The following is a 16,235-nucleotide window of genomic DNA, read 5'->3' as shown; positions in this document are numbered from 1 at the left end:
TTTCCTATTTGGCTCAGGAAGATTTGCAAGGCAAGGGAGCAGCTAGGCATGCTTGTTGAATTCCTTATTTGTAGTTTACTTGCAAAAACACACAGACAGTTGCTTAGTCTCCAAAACACTAAATTGCCCTGGAGCTGATGTTGTCTGAAGGCTCTCAGTCTTGGCAGATTCCCCCCTTGACTCTCCTCCTTCCAGCACACTGAGGCTTTTTCACTTTTTTCTTGGCTACTTTTTGACAATAAATTTGTGAATCGCCAAACTAGGAAATGATTGTTGCACAACTGAAAGTAATAGCTGTGTAATATTAAAGATTTCCTTTGTTTAACAAAATGGTTCCCAGTGGTCCCCAGTAGGTGGTTCAAGGCTCCCTCTTACTCTGCGAGATCTTATTCTATTGCTTTTGGACCCAGGAAATTACTAAACTAGGGTTAGATTTCTGTTTCTCTGCTCCAGAGAAAGCCAGGTCCAGTGCTACAATGGGGTGTTTCCTGTAGGCTATCAATGCTTAGAGACCAAGAAAGGCTGGGACCACCAGTTGAGATGGTTAGTTCAGACCTGGGCCAGGTCAACAGAACAGGTGGTTGACATAAAGGTATTTTTTACTAATTCCAAGTGAAAGGTCTTGTTTTTTACCAGAGAACAACATGTGTTTGTAAGATAGGATATAGGAAACTCTAATACATCCTTTACAAAGAGATATTAACTAATTCAACTGAGAATTATTATTCCCCCAAATTACTTCTTTCAGATGGATGGATGGAACTCCAGTGAACTATGTTGCCTGGGCTCCAAATGAACCCAATTTTGCCAATAATGATGAAAACTGTGTGGTCATGTATACCCAAACAGGTGGGTGCTGTAACAACATTCAGTCTTCACGGTGTGGCATAGGCTTGGGAGGGCTGTAGGTGCAAGGGTGGGTAAGTTATAATAATGAGCAGGCTGATGTTTGACAGAGTGTTTAAAAAGCATAGGAAAATAAATCACGTTGTCTTCTTCCATTTATGCACTTTTTAAAAATTCAACTCTATGTAGCTAACACATTGGATTACATCTGCAATTTGATTCCTAGCTTTGTCAGAAAATTTCAATGTGAACAAATCAGTTAAGTATCAGACCATCTGCAGATAGAGTCAGTATTGTTTTTCCTCTAACCTCTGGCCATTTTATGACTCCCTCTCGAGGGCATCAGCTGTTATCGCTTGTGCCATTCCTAAAAATCTAGGGCTTGGGCATGGCTTTGATTGTTACTGAACAATGCTATACGCTATTTTAATTAGATTAAATACAAATATCCTTTAACACAGAGAGTTGGAAATAACTGTGCTTACGCTAGCCCAGCACTTAGTCTCCTTTGGAGCAGTTAATCTCTTCTACTTTAAACATTTTTGGTCTCCAAATCTATAGCTGAGGTAATCTTCCTAGGCTCTGTTAGAGGTCAATAGAAGGAACTGAACACTTTTGGGGAGTAGATACTATGTCCTGTTTTGGAGGTCTTCTTTAAGATAAGATGAATTATGTCCTTAACTTCACTGAATTATAATGACAATATGTCCATTAAACATAAGGTGTGATTAGCTCTGCTGTAGATAGTTAGCTTGTAACTGTCTGCAGCTAATGAAATGAATGCCATTTACTTATTCATTCCTGATCTGTAAAATGGGGATGGTGATGTTAATGTTATGTTCTTACATCACACTCCTATAGGGAGCAAAGATACCCAGAAGACTAGAAGACTCAGGTAGTAAGGTAACAAGGACCAAGTACCTTACATAGACAGAGTGATCCTAGAGATCTTACAGATGTTAGAGAGGTGAATTAAGCATTTGAACTACAACTCCCCTTTGGCAATGCTTCGGGTTTTCAATATTGAAATACTTCTGTTCTCAGACAAAATATTCGTATTTTGAATTTTGCTGGAAACCTGAATATTTCTAAGGAATATACATAAAAAATACTCATTATTTCTGGGGGAGATAAATACAAATACAGTTATCAGTTCTACTTCCTGTGATAGATTTGCTTTAGGAAAAGATACTTTTTATCCCAGTCTCAGTTGCATTTAATTTTTATTTTATTCTAATTTGCTTTCAGGTACATGGAATGATCTCAACTGTGGCAGCGTTGAGTCATTCATCTGTGAAAGGCTTAACAATACTGTTCGTCCAACTGTTGCTCCCACTTCACCACCACCAAAGGGTGGGTGTCCAGAAGACTGGCTCCTCTTTGATAACAAGGTGCAGTATGAAATGTCAGTATATTGTATTTTAAGAAGAGCAGAATAACAGCCATCTTTGGATCAGTTTTGCAGTTGTAGCAGGGTTTTCGGTTACCACAAAATATGTTGATTGTGTATATTTAAACACTCTAAAAGTACGATTCCTGAAATAGAAAATACAGCCTCTATTGCAATCACAGCAGTTATGAGAGGTCATGAGACACGCAAGAAGAAAGCTTCGTCATATATTTTTGCTAGTGTTTAGTGTTGCCAAAGACGGCTGAGCAACTTCCCTTGTGTGGAGCTGCTGTATGTTCTCATCCACTGTGCTGAGCTTCTCTGGCTGTCACAGGTTGCCTGGACACTTATTTGTCCCTTGCCTACTATCCACCGGCTCTTAAGCCACTAAGGCACCTTCCCTTGAGCAAATTTATCAGGTTTTTTATATAACCAAATACCAGATAAAGTTTTTAAGTAATTCAGTTATAAGCTTCACCATACTTTATTATGTAAGATCACTCTTAGCCTTCTCAAAACACAAAATTTCAGCATAAGAGAGTGTATGTATTTAAAATCCACAGATTGTCATCAATGAAGCTATAAAAGCTATAAAACAAGAGTACACCGTTGAGAACATGGACCTAGAAATGAAGATAATCCTTAATTACATTGCCTCATCTAGCTCCATCTCTCTTTCTTCTGGCTAAACCAAAATATGATTTCAGTTTGATAGAGCTCCTTTGTCTGAGACACACTGGCTTCTGTCTCCTTTTTCCTTCCCCCTCCCAGCCCTGGGGAAGAGAGTCACAAACTCAGAGTTTGTTCCATTTCATAGTGCTCTCTCAAGCTAAAATGTCTCTCTCTTCCTCACGTCCTGGAAAAGGAGTTTCCAGAGGTTCAATCCTTGGCTCCTCTCCGAGTGTTTAGACACCACTTCCGACTGCCATGGACCTACCTCCCTTTTGCCCACCTTGTTCCTCAAATTGCCTGATTAACTTTTCAGTTGCATGTTTCAATCAGCACATTTAGGTTGCTTGACTCTGGCAAAGCTGTCTAATGACATCTTGGTTAAATCTCATAGATCATATTACAAGAAATGGTAAATTCATGGTTTTCTTTGTAATATCACAATCATTCTCTTTCTGTGATTATCCTGTGAGAATCAAACCTGGTATGACAAACAGGGCAACAGAAGCTGAGATGTTTAGCTTCAATAACATGTGTTATCCTTGTTTGTTTTCTGAGGTCTTCTTAGGCATTTCTCCCACAAAGTCACACCTCAGAAGTGTGCTCAGAAGCTTTAACATAATTTCTACTGAAATCGTTAGACTGACATGTTCCTTCTTCTAAGTGTATGCTAAAATATTGGGGTTTATCCTAGTTTTCTAGTACAGATCTTCTCTTTCATAAAGAGCTAAAGACAAGCTAGAAAGGACTGTTAAATCAGCTAATCTCCCTTTTTGCTTAAAATATCCAGCTTATCTTTTTTGTTACAAACAGAGATACGTTCACTGGAAATTAAAACACCATCCAGTTACTGATTTGGCACACTTCTCTTTTTCAGTGTTTCAAAGTATTTGGCCTTAATGAAAATGATACATTGACATGGCACGCTGCGCGGAACAATTGTATTAATTTTGGAGGAAACTTGGCTACTATATCAAAAAAGGAAATGCAAGGTATAAAGTACTAATGTTTTGATACTGGATGAGACATCAAGTAATTCCTGATAAGCAGATTAAAACAGATGTTACAGCTTCTGCAATACATGCTATTATTTTATGCCATATTCATATCAAGTTATGTGGAATGAGAAATTGCGCCTTTTGAAAAATGCTTGCACAGGTTTTAGTGTCTTGATTAACTCTTAAAATCATAGCTCTGGGACTATGGAGGTACAAAGGAACCCATACTGTTCAAATATTAAGATTTTGTATTAGGGGCTTGTCATATAATAAAATGTCCATATTTTGATTTTTTTAAGTGTACATGTAAAAATAGCACACAAAGGGAGTAACGTCCAAAACAAATCACTATGCCCCTAGCTGCTGAGCCAAATGCTGTGGCTGTCAGTGGAGGATGCATCCTCTGGCAGCAGAAGGCTCCAATGCTGGAGTCCCAACTTCCCCCTGTACCCCTTGCTCTGCTGGACCTCAGCCTGCTGCTCTTGCTGCTCAGCATGTTGCAGGTTTTTTAGTAAGGCCTTATGTTTGCTCAGGAAATGTAATGCTCTTGAGGGCTGCACATGGACCATCTCCTAGCTCAGTCCATCAGTGCTTGTGGTTTATGCTTTTTTCTATAGCAGAGCAAGGACAGTCGAAGGACGGTCCTTTAGTGGAAAGTCAGTCTAGGCAGGCGCTAAGGGAAACAGCATCTGGCCTTCCAAAAAGCTGAAGTCTCAGTATACATATATACTTGGTTAATAAGTAGTTTTATTTGTGTTATGCCTGTTTGGAAACCAAGCTATTAAGTCTGGTTAACAAAGAAGTTACCAAAGAAGGAAATGGATTGCACAGTGTGCAGTCTCATTTTCTATGTGCCAAGGTGTAGAGTACTCATGTTAATTTCTGTAATACCATTAAAACATTTTCCCTGCTTCCTCAGATGATCAACAACACAGAAGAGTGTACACATAAATTCCTTAAAAAACATTGAAAACAATTTTATGTATCAAAATTTGCCCATCTTTGAGTTTGTAAATACTTGTTCGGATTTACCATCAGATGACTATCCATTCTTTTTATTTTTATCATAAAATTACCACCTTATTAAAAAAGAGAAAAACAAAACTCATCATCCTGGCTCCAGGCACTCTAGAGTCTGCGCTGTTGGGGAAAGGTGCATTCAGTTTCCCTCCTTGTACAATTTTTCTTTTGTCCTTCAGCGTTCCTCATGTCCCTCTTAAAAAATGCTGCAACTGATGCTTGGATTGGATTGAATGACATAAATCAGGAGCACACATACTTATGGACAGATGGAAGCCCAGTTTACTACACAAATTGGGCGAAAGGTTCCCGAAGTTATTATAGTAAGGTAAACATTAATTTCTCATTATCACTCAAACATTATAACTTTGATAGATGAATGTATGTAGCTACAACTGTATTTTCTGTAAAGTTTCCTTTATGAAGATTTTTAGTGATCTTGTTGTTTTTGAAAGCAGAGTAATCATGCGGGAGGTCTACCTTCACACGTTTTTTTAAACTTCTGTGTTTTGTCATGAATATTTTGTTATGAATCCAAACCAACATTTGGAAACATTATGCAAAACTCAGACAAGTGAGCATTTCCCTCACTTTACCATGACTGATCAGGAGACTGAAATAAACCATAGCATAGCAGCAACTGTATCATTCTGGGATACAGTGAATGTTATTTAGGCTTGATGAAAATACTCAGATAACTGTGTATATTTACATTTCTTGGCACTGAGCTTATTAAGATAAATGCATTGAACAAAATCCTCAAAAGAAGGAGACTCTGGGTCTTCCTTTCTCATTTTTATCTTCTCCCTCCATACCTTCCATCAAATCTTCCTTCTTAAAGATCTCTTCGGCATGCTTTGAAACTTTCAGCACCGCTATACCATTTTGTGTTTAATTGAAAGACAAAACTGTGTGTTACTCAATGACTGTAAAATGGCTAATGTAGAATACTGTACTTGATAGTACTACTTCTGTACTCCTGTGCTATCTTTATCAAGTTTCTCTCTTTTTCATGACAGAATTGCTTTGAGTCCAGCTAAAACGGGAAAAAGTTATGTGAGGTCCAAGCTCTGCTGCCATCCAGACTAGAGCTGGGTTTTGGGATCTCCAGGGCTTCCCCATCTCACACATGTACGCTTTCTGTAGAAGGCTATGCACATTTCCCTACTCAAGTTGCTCCACATGCACCTTCCTTCACTTGCAGCCAAGGCCTGGGCTACTGCCCCTGAGGAGGTTCGGAGGTAGCATAAGGTTAGGCTGATACGAGGTGGGGAGAGCTGCTGCCTCCCGCTGCGGAAAGCCGAGCAGCAGCTTCTCATGCTGTGGGAGGAAAAGGAGGAAGGTAAGGAGCCCGAATTGCTGTGGGAAGGGTTTGGGAGGTGTCCCCCAAAAAAGGTTGTTTCTGATCGCTACCTCTACATTACTGCATTGTGGTGGCAGCTTTGGATCCTAGTGCTGGATCAGGGCAGGAAGAGGATTTCGGCTCTCCAGGCGAGCTTCAGTGCTGAGGAGAGTTTCCCCATAACCTCCAGGAAAACAGCAACAGAGCTGAAATGTCCTGTGGGCCAGACCTAGCACACGCACGTCTACCTGCACGCACACACAGACGCGCATGCGCAGAGATTATATACATACAGATAGTCCCAGATGCTTCTTCCTGCCTCTGTGCTGTGCTTTGCAACTCCATCCATCATCCAAGTACCAGCTTTTCTAGGGCTGAGTTGTAAATGCTTATTGCCTTACTGCTGCTCCTGACCATTGCTTGTATGAGTTCATATATGGGACCTTCATATTATTCATCTGTGTGTGCCTGCGTGTGATAGGTGAGCCTGTCCATCCAGCAGGAGCAGGAAGGTTTCCTATCTATACATGTTTTTCTTGTTAATCTCATTTCCCCTGTAGGATGACTGTGTCTTTATGATGAAGAACCCTATTGAACAGGCAGGGAAATGGAAAGATGAAGAATGTAAAACAAGCAAAAGCTACATATGCCAGAAAAATTCTGGTGAGTTTTCTTTCACCACTTTCTAGTACAGCTGGTTTATTGTGGTTATGTCAAACTGGTGTTAAAAGTGACTTTCCCATATTCAACCCTATTTTAACTGAAATTAATCTGAGAGTATCACGTGCACTACGGACCATTTTAACAAAATGAGAACACATTTTATTTTTTGGAGAAAAACTCTTAACCTTTCCTGTTTTAAGGACTAGACCAGTAAATAAAAAACATAAAACATCTGTGGATCATCATGCATTTTACTATTTTTGGTGATCAGGTGGGAGAGAGAGAGAACAGTACTTTGTCTTTCTATGGGTAAATTCTTCAAAACTGAAATTCTACTGTTACACTTAAAAGCACTGCCACTTCTTTATTTTGAAAAACTGCCCTGCTTGATTTCCTTTACAATCTTACTCAGGCAATTTCATTAGCAGCAGTTACATCCCTCCGCTTGCTCATGGTGTGCTTACCATACCCTGTTCCTTGTCAGAAATACAACAAAAGCCAATATATCATGGAAAAAGTGGAGGAATTGTTCCCTTTAATGCCCTACATCATTACAGTATGCTTTGGGAAGCTCTAGAGCTTACAAGGCATGTTCCTGGGGGTGATACAGATATTTATGCTAAAAGGTCATTCTGAGAGGAATTAGAAACTTTTGTCACAGGACATGAAAACATGGCTTTCATCACTGCAGTGATAGTTGGGACACATTGTAATTTGTTATTCCACCCTCTCTTAATTACTTGACTACTCCAGTACACTAGATAGTCTCTCAGTGTTCTATGTCTAGCCAATATAAAGCATTTGACTTTTCTTTTCTTTTTGTTTGTTTGTTTGTTACAGACCCCAAACTGCAAAACTCCCAACCCATAGTTCCGATGTTTGGCTTTAACAATTATGGTGATGACCGCTATGCAGTCATCAACTACAAAATGAGCTGGGAAGAAGCACAGAGGAACTGCAGAGACCAGTTTGCAGAACTCGCCAGCGTTTTGGATCCTTATGCTGAATCTTACCTGTGGTTACAAATATTAAAGCACGGGGAGCCTGTATGGATTGGTCTTAACAGCAACACGGTGAGTCCATCAAATGCTTGTGATAATCATTCCGCTACCCTAGATCCGCATAGGTCAGCCATACTTCTTGCTCAGAGGTCGAGAGGATCCACTGCTGTGGGTGCTGTTTGCTCCCAAGTGAGTGCTGTCAGTCAGATCCGTGAATGCGTGGCAGGCATCAAAACCTTGCTGAGGTACCAGACTCCCCTCCACTTCAGGGGTTTTGCACATCTAAATGTTTGGCCATAATGTAAGTGAGAACTGCCACAGCCCGCATTTCAAAGGTCACCAAGGATGTAGCTGCAGTAGATGGTGGCTTCAGCGGTAAAAGTGGCTATGGAGTTTCCACTTCCTACGCCAGGGTCTACCACACGCTCACGTGGGGGAGCGTTGCCATTTCTGAAGGCCCATTGTGGAGCACACCATGGAAACAACTTGGGTTAAAAAGAGTTCTTTCTTTGTGAGGTTATTTTAAGTTTTGTTTTAACTCACAGCCTAGCACTACAAGAGCTTGTGCTGGGCAACAGGGGAAATGGCAAGGTACAGTGTAGAGGTGGGAGCAGGCCTCTGGCAATGGGCCGGTTTTGGGAGGTGAAGCCAGTGCCTTGTGAAAAACCGCCAACAAACTCAGTCAGTGAAGAGTGGAAAGGTCTGGCAGGGGAAGCATCTGTTAGAGGCATGTAAAAACAACATGAAAAAAGATGATGTAGCTGGATATTTGTGGAACCGGAGTTGCGAGGAAATCAAGAGGAGAGGGGTAGGGCCGGAGCTTGGTGGGACACAGGACTGAGAGAGGGCACAGGTGCTGAGGTCAGAGGAACCGGAGCTGCACTTCAGTGAGAGCAGGCACTGGGAAACCAGGATTAGAAAGGAATCTGGGATGAAACGTGGCCAAGGGCTTCAAAGGAAAAAGGACAGGAAAGAAACTGGCACAAAGAACTGCACGGGAGCCTGCCTCCAAAGATTGCAGGAAGAAGGGGCTAGGCTGCGCAGGATGGGGTGACAGGAGCCATGGATGTGACTAATGTTGGTCATCCTCTGCAAATAATGGTGAAATCCACTGAAAAAATCCACGTGCTTAGCTCGTCTCTAGTAGCTGGTCCTTGCACGAGCTAGAAACCTATCACAAGCCCTGTTAGCTGGGGTGGCAGAGGTCTGTGGTGCGTGCCCCATGAAAAACGTCATCAGTAGTCCTCTCTCCAGTGGAACTTCTGCTTTTTCTGTTTGCTTTCTAAATATATAGAGAAGCCTGTGTTAGAGGATTGCTAACAATAGTTTCTCTGCAATCTTTATTTGATCTGAGTGTATATGTGGACTCCTTTGATAAAATCTCCTACTGTATATTCACATTTGTTACCGTAAGGCCCTTTGCCCTTACAGGGCATGGGACGGATGGTGTGAATTGAATAACATAGGTTGTGTACTAAATAAGCATCTGTAGGGCCACTGCCCTAACTGCTGAGGAGTGTAGAAGTCTGGACCAGATTGTAATGTATTCATGACAGAGGACAAATTAATTTTGTGCGAGAAACGGTGATTCTGATTTTTCCTAATTTTTACATACCTTCACGTGCAATCTTAATGTTCTCTCAATCTAATTCTTGTATGTGACAGAATCTTTATTGTCATTTGCTTTTAGACTCGTGGCCATTACATATGGTCGGATAGAAGGAGGAGCAGGTATCATAACTGGGCCAGTGGAGAACCAAATAAGAACACAGCCTGTGTCTATTTAGATTTGGATGGTTTTTGGAAGACAGCATCTTGCAATGAAACATTTTTATCTCTCTGTAAACAATCCGATGGTAAGTTGCGAATGGGAGAAATGTGATTTGAGAGGCGGGAATTTAAATTAATGGCTTCATTTGAATTTAGCTTTTCCACATATGCAAAGATTGTGATAGATGGTGTATGCCTTGTGATAAACTATTGCTTTTGTTAAGGAAGAACTCCCAGATCCAGTCTGTCCTGAGTGATTTCCAAACATTTCATTTCACAGGCCAGTAGACACATGCACATCGTAAAGACAACTGCAATATTTCATGCCACATGCAATAGTTCTTTTCTGCATCCTTGTTTGTCAAGAACTGCAGAATTATCAACTTTAGCCTAACTATAAATACATTCATGACATATTTTTACATTTAAAAGTATCTTTTGTAATATTGGGAGACAAGAAACTTCTGTCAGTGTAGCAGCTGAATCGATTAATTTATATTTGTTCAAAGTATAAGGTCCTGGTAAGCTTCTGCTGAGATACTTCAGAGCTCAAATATTGCACCTGATTTTCAAACATATTTTAAATTATATATGAAATTTATGATCTCTGCACCATACTTCACAGCAAATTTTATATTAGTTTAAGCTCTGCTTTGGCTTTAATCAGGTGATGCAGCAGGCTATTAATTCCACTTCTATGTAGTTTAGGATGTGTGTACTAGGGCAGGTACAGACAGCTTCTCTGACCAACCTTGCTACAACCTGGCTGGACAAAAGCCCCTGGCTTGTGGTGGTGGTGTCGAGATCCTTTATGTATACTGACTCATTCCTCATTCCGTTTCACAAGTTTTAAGTAAAAATTGCCTTGCTGAAGACAATTGCAGTTAGACTGGTGTAAGTCTTCTTTAGCAGATTGGATACCCAGCTCCAACCGGTATAGTTTGTTACTAGTTTACCATGTTTAGTTCAATCTTTTACCGTTAGTTAAGTCTATGGGATATTCCTTTCCCTGGAATCACTGTCAAATTGGTAGGCACAGGAGCACGTTTCCCTTGGCTTTAAAGATCCCACTGAAACCTGTGTCTTCTGAATAGAGTTAATCCCTAGTGAACCACCACAGCTTCCTGGAAAGTGTCCTGAACCGAAACGTGGTAGATCTTGGATTCCCTTCCGTGGTCATTGCTACTATGTTCACACCACTTCTGAGGAAAGCTGGCCTGATGCTTCCATGACATGTATTCAAATGGGTAAGTGCCTTTTTTTATTAGGATATTTTACAGGTTGTATGTGTGTTTGGTTTTTTAATCCAGAACCAAGAGATAATACATAGATGTGTGTGTATGTATATCAATTATAAGCTACAGCTAATTTAAATTTATTATCAAGCTTTTCTACCATATGAAAAAGCTGATCACGACACATGTCATGGTTGTTTACTGAGATAATTAATTTCTAAAGGAAAATCTTGCTGAAATTATATGTAATATTTAATTGCTATTTTTAGGTGCTTCTCTGGTTTCCATAGAAGATTCAGCTGAAATGAACTTTCTCTTACTTTATTTGTCTCCACTTGCAAGTGACTTCAGAAAGTTTTGGATAGGATTGTTCAAAAATATTGATGGTAATTATTTTACAATTCATACTGAGATGAAAAGAAATACCAAATACTAATACATAAACAGAGAGAATACTAAATAACACTAACATACTAAATACTACTACTAATATACTAAATATTAAATAAATAATCAGAGAGAAATCAACTGTTAAATGTTTAATAGCTTTTCTGCTAAAATACTTAAAACGTAAACCATGAAGAGGTCTACACTTTTTGTATCTTTGCTGTAATTAGAGTATATTTCAGTCTGTAAAAGGTTCTAGCTTATCACTGCAGTAGCTGATTAAAATGTTTCCTGTTGCTTTTTTCTACTCAAATTGCTTGACATTTAACAAGTGTTAGTCTTTTAAGAAGAATGTTGTCTTGTAATTAAAAGCTGAGGAGTCTTAAGTTGGAATTTATTTCTAAACAACAGAGGGGATAGCAGCTCATATGAGCTGTCTAGCAACATTTCTTAATCTAAATTTCAGGGTTTTTTTCATAAATATTTTGGTGGAACTTTTATTTGCATCCAAAGATATGTCAGCCTTTTTTTTTTTTTTTAACTGCAAATTTGATCCTGTTTTCTATATCATTGTAATTCTGAAGCCCGTTTTTCATGGCAAACTTTGAGGGTAAATCTCCAGAGCGGGTCTAGACTGGGCTGCTGTGAGTGGCCTTGGCCATGGCTGACCAAGTCCCTGTCTCTCACCACCAGCAATGGCAGACACCTTGTTGCATGGTGGGCCAGGTTCATCTGTTCTAGCTGAAAACTAACAGTAGAAAAGCAGTGATTTGTTCCTGACCTGGCCCACTACACTGCCACACTGCTACATGCAGTGCAAGCAGGGGCAAGAGGAAAGTGCAGCTGCAGACGGGGGGACGGAGGAGGTGGCATTGAGGCAGTTGCGAGTTATGTCAGGTTATGCTGTCAGGAAAGCACACCCTGACGGAGCAGAGATGGCAATTATTCCTACTTGATGGGCCTCAGCAGGAGATGAGCAGGGAGTTATTAAAGAGAGCTGATTCAGTCTGCAAAGATAATTGATTAATCCAGCTCTAATAAAGCAGCTATTCACTGATCTTGGGTACACACATAAAGAAAATCTCCTGAGTGATCCTTGAACTGCAGAGCGTGGCTCTCACAGGTGCTCTGCTTTTCTTAAGGCTTTCAGGCACAGGTGAGTCCTGGGCACAGGCTTCAGCTAAAAGTCCTTGGGTAGCCAGGGCATGTCTTCCTTACAGCAGTGACAGCCATGGCCCTGGAGGCTAATTGAGTTAACTTTGTCTGTGAGCATTTACATTTGGTACACTCCCAACTGAATATCTCTGGCTGTTAAAAGAGTGAGAAATGAGCCCTCTGTGATGCTAATTTAATCAACTAATAAATTCCATATCCAATGTCATTGTGCCCAGTAGACTAGAAATAATTCCCCCCCTTCATACACTCACTAGATAATACTTTTAATTTTAGGGGAATGGCTGTGGACAGACAGAAGTGCGGTAGAATTTGTCAACTGGGAGAAAGGAGAGCCTACAGTAATTTTTGATGAACACTGTGTTGACATGGATGTCTCAAGTGGAACCTGGAGGAACTATTACTGCTCTGTTGACCAGAATTTTATTTGCAAAATCCCAAAAAGTAAGTTCTGAATTTTTGTGCACTGGGTTATTTTAGAAGTAGTGGTTAATATATGTCAAGCCAAACTGCATATGCACTGGGTACTCTTTATGCATTGATGCTGATGCATGTGCATCTCCATCAAAGCCAAGAGTAATTTCTGTTAAGGACAATGAGAAATAATGTTGGAGGAGAACCTGAGTCACTGTTTCCTCCTCTCAGTTTAAAAGCACTGATTTCTTGGCATTTGCTGTACCCTGGGGTAGGGGAGAACATATCACCTGTTGAGAGTGAAGAGAAAATTCATAGTCATTAAGGTCAGATTGCAAGTGGCAGTAGATGATGAATAGATGGCTAAACTAGTGCTGAGAAGAAAGGCAGACGCTCTCCTGATAGCTAAGCTGAGGGGCAGCTGTGCAAAGTCATTGAGCTCCTGCAGAAAGCAGGTAGGTGCTGTCGGTGGGGTTGGTACCAGTGAAGTGTGCTGGGATCTGCTGGATGACCAGGAGAAAGCGTCAACTGAGGGTGGGCAGTGGGGCCCAATTCATTTCTCTGCTGACACAGCCATAGGGAGAAACGCCAAGACAACCAAACAGCATAGCACACTTCACTTTTAATGGTTACTTGTGGCCCTGTGGTTTTTTTTGGATGTCAGCCCATGCGAAGTCTGAATGTGTCACAGGCTGGGGATGTGTCACAGGCTGGGGATGTGTCACAGGCTGGGGTGAGTCCCCCTTGCGTGCACAGCAGCGTTGTATAAAGCGTGAAGGATGTAAATCTGCACACACGCAGCTAGCGTGAGTCACCGTATACACATGCATTCAGCTGTGTTTGCACACATCAACTGGGAGACAGTATGAAACAGGCCAGATTTGCCATTGGCAAATCCACTGCACAAATATAATAGATGCAATGTGGAACCAATTGAGTCTCCTGCTTGTGGATCTCCACATGTTGGCAGGTTGGCAATGGAGTCATCCATGAGCTTTGTAGGGCCCAGCCAGCCGGTCCTGCTAGCAATTAACTGAATCATACTCCCCAGGCAATGGAGGGAGGAAAAGGAAGTTGACTAAAAATACAGCTTAAATGCTGTTAAGTACAAATGTGCTTTTCACTTTTGCAAGTGTGAAAAATGGAGTTCTTCAGTGTGAAGTGTGAAGCCTTACACTGTGGAAGTGTGAAAACTTCGAACATCTGTCTTCCCTACCAAAAAAAGTGTTCCAAGCAATTAATAGTGAGACAACAGTTTGGGGTTTTTTTTTACAAATATTTTTAACAAGAATATTTGATGGATTCAGCCTGAATTGTCAGGGAAAATGTTTTCATATATTTTTCATGTCCATGTACTCTGTTCAGCTCTGGGGCCCCCAGCATCAGAAAGACATGGACCTACTCAAGTAGGTCCAGGGGAGGGCCATGAAGATGATCAGGGGGCTGGAGCACCTCTCCTATGAGGACAGGCTGAGAGAGTTGGGGTTGTTTAGGCTGGAGAAGAGAAGGCTCTGGGGAGACCTTACAGCAGCCTTCCAGTACCTGAATGGGGCCTACAGGAAAGATGGGGAGGGGCTCTTTATCAGGGACTGTAGTGATAGGATGAGGGGTTATGGTTTTAAACTGAAAGAGGGTAGATTTAGATTAGATATTAGGAAGAAATTCTTTACTGTGAGGGTGGTGAGACACTGGAACAGGTTGCCCAGAGAAGTTGTAGATGCCCCATCCCTGGAAGTGCTCAAGGCCAGGTTGGATGGGGCTTTGAGCAACCTGGTCTAATGGAAGGTGTCCCTGCCCATGGCAGGGGGGTGGAACTAGATGGTCTTTAAGGTCCCTTCCAAACCAAACCATTCTATCATTCTGTGTTTATTTAAAATTTGATAGGAACGCAAAGTAAAAATTATGTACGCAGTATTTATTTAATCTTTGAATGGTTGCTTACAAACTGTGTATAATATATATTTTTTAATTTTTAAGTTACTGAAGTTGGGCCAACCCATGATTCACCTGTCAATAAAGGTAATTTGGTTTCTTATAAGCCCGTTAAATAGAAATTTCAATAAGTGTATAGGCATTTATTATTTACAAGTAAAATTGTCTCCAGAAAAGTTTCATTTAAATACCCATTTAACTGTCACAGATGATTTTATTTTAAATCTGTTTAAAAGGAGAGCTATTCTCTCAAACTGGATGTCTTATTGATTTTTTTTTTTCTTTATGAATGGTACACTGTAGTACAATATAATGCTCCTTTTAAAAGGAACATAGAAGAGACTGAGCCCAATTTTGCATTGTCCATCCGGAACATGCATCAATTTTAACTGCTGTTATGGTTGTTCAGTACTTTTACAGTTCACTTGGTTTACTTGGGGAGATGTTGTATGCAATGCAGTCTCTGGTCATTTGTAGTAATTGTTCTGTTTTGTCTTTCACAGCATCAAAAAATGAAGCTGCCGCTTCATCTGCAAATAGTTTAGGTGGGATGATTGTTATACTGATCTTCCTTCTGCTAACAGGAATTGGCCTTACATTCTATTTCTTCTATAAAAAAAGACGTGATCGACAAACAATTACAGCCAGTTTTGACAATGCCATATACCGTGGTGATACTGGAACTCATGAATCAAATTGTCTTGTGACCAATATTGAACAAAATGAGCAGGCAACAGTTTAATAAGCAAGGTAATCTTGGGCCTGATTTTGAAAGGAATTAAAGCACTGGAATACAAGAATTCTTAAGACAAAGTGATTTTCTCCTATGGAAATTCTCGTTCATTTTGCACAGGATGCTTCTTATTTTCTGTACTAGCAGGAACAAGCAATCTTGCAAGATAGATCCAGAGATCTGCTCATAAACTGTACTACCTGGGAGGACTGTTGAGCATACACATAGACCTGGAGCTACACTGTGTATTTGAACACTCAGGCAGTTCCAGTCTCTGCATGGGTCCAGCATCACCTTTAGGCACAAGAACCGTGCTCACCACAGGCAATTGTGAGAATATGCTCCTTAGCACACTCCAAAAAGTATATCCAGATCTGTAGGTATCCTGAAAATGCCACCCTGATCTCCAGCACAGGCTGGCAGAATTGCACAGGTTGGACGGGAGCTCCAAGCTCACCTGGCACAGGTCCCTGCTCGAAGCAGAACCAGCTCCCTGCCTCAGCCAGGCAGCCTGCTCCAGTGCTGTGGGTCCACATCTTCCTTTTGCTACTGAGGTACCCACAGAAACCTTTTGTGTTGCCCGTAACATCTAAATTAACACACTTTCCTCCTCTGTATATGACTGATACAAAGGAAAGTGCAAATTGTTTTTCTTCCGCTAT

At 40.8% G+C, this 16,235-nt stretch overlaps 1 protein-coding gene across 1 annotated transcript in view; it reads left to right on the top strand.

Annotated features, from left to right (window-relative positions):
• Nucleotides 1–16,016, top strand: part of LOC142405373 (macrophage mannose receptor 1-like) — a 32,365-nt gene extending 16,349 nt beyond the window's left edge. The window contains exons 19-30 of the mRNA XM_075492706.1: nucleotides 749–849; nucleotides 2,095–2,237; nucleotides 3,783–3,897; nucleotides 5,103–5,251; nucleotides 6,826–6,928; nucleotides 7,769–8,001; nucleotides 9,620–9,785; nucleotides 10,794–10,946; nucleotides 11,204–11,320; nucleotides 12,771–12,938; nucleotides 14,886–14,927; nucleotides 15,344–16,016. Of these exons, the coding sequence (XP_075348821.1) occupies nucleotides 749–849; nucleotides 2,095–2,237; nucleotides 3,783–3,897; nucleotides 5,103–5,251; nucleotides 6,826–6,928; nucleotides 7,769–8,001; nucleotides 9,620–9,785; nucleotides 10,794–10,946; nucleotides 11,204–11,320; nucleotides 12,771–12,938; nucleotides 14,886–14,927; nucleotides 15,344–15,582 (1,729 nt within the window). The 3' untranslated portion in view covers nucleotides 15,583–16,016. The remainder of the gene's footprint in view (nucleotides 1–748; nucleotides 850–2,094; nucleotides 2,238–3,782; nucleotides 3,898–5,102; nucleotides 5,252–6,825; nucleotides 6,929–7,768; nucleotides 8,002–9,619; nucleotides 9,786–10,793; nucleotides 10,947–11,203; nucleotides 11,321–12,770; nucleotides 12,939–14,885; nucleotides 14,928–15,343) is intronic.
• The last annotated feature ends 219 nt before the right edge of the window (nucleotides 16,017–16,235 follow it).

This window comes from Mycteria americana, chromosome 2 (genome assembly GCF_035582795.1).
Source record: "Mycteria americana isolate JAX WOST 10 ecotype Jacksonville Zoo and Gardens chromosome 2, USCA_MyAme_1.0, whole genome shotgun sequence".
NCBI classification, from domain to species: domain Eukaryota; kingdom Metazoa; phylum Chordata; class Aves; order Ciconiiformes; family Ciconiidae; genus Mycteria; species Mycteria americana.
This window is presented reverse-complemented; position numbering and strand designations above follow the sequence as displayed.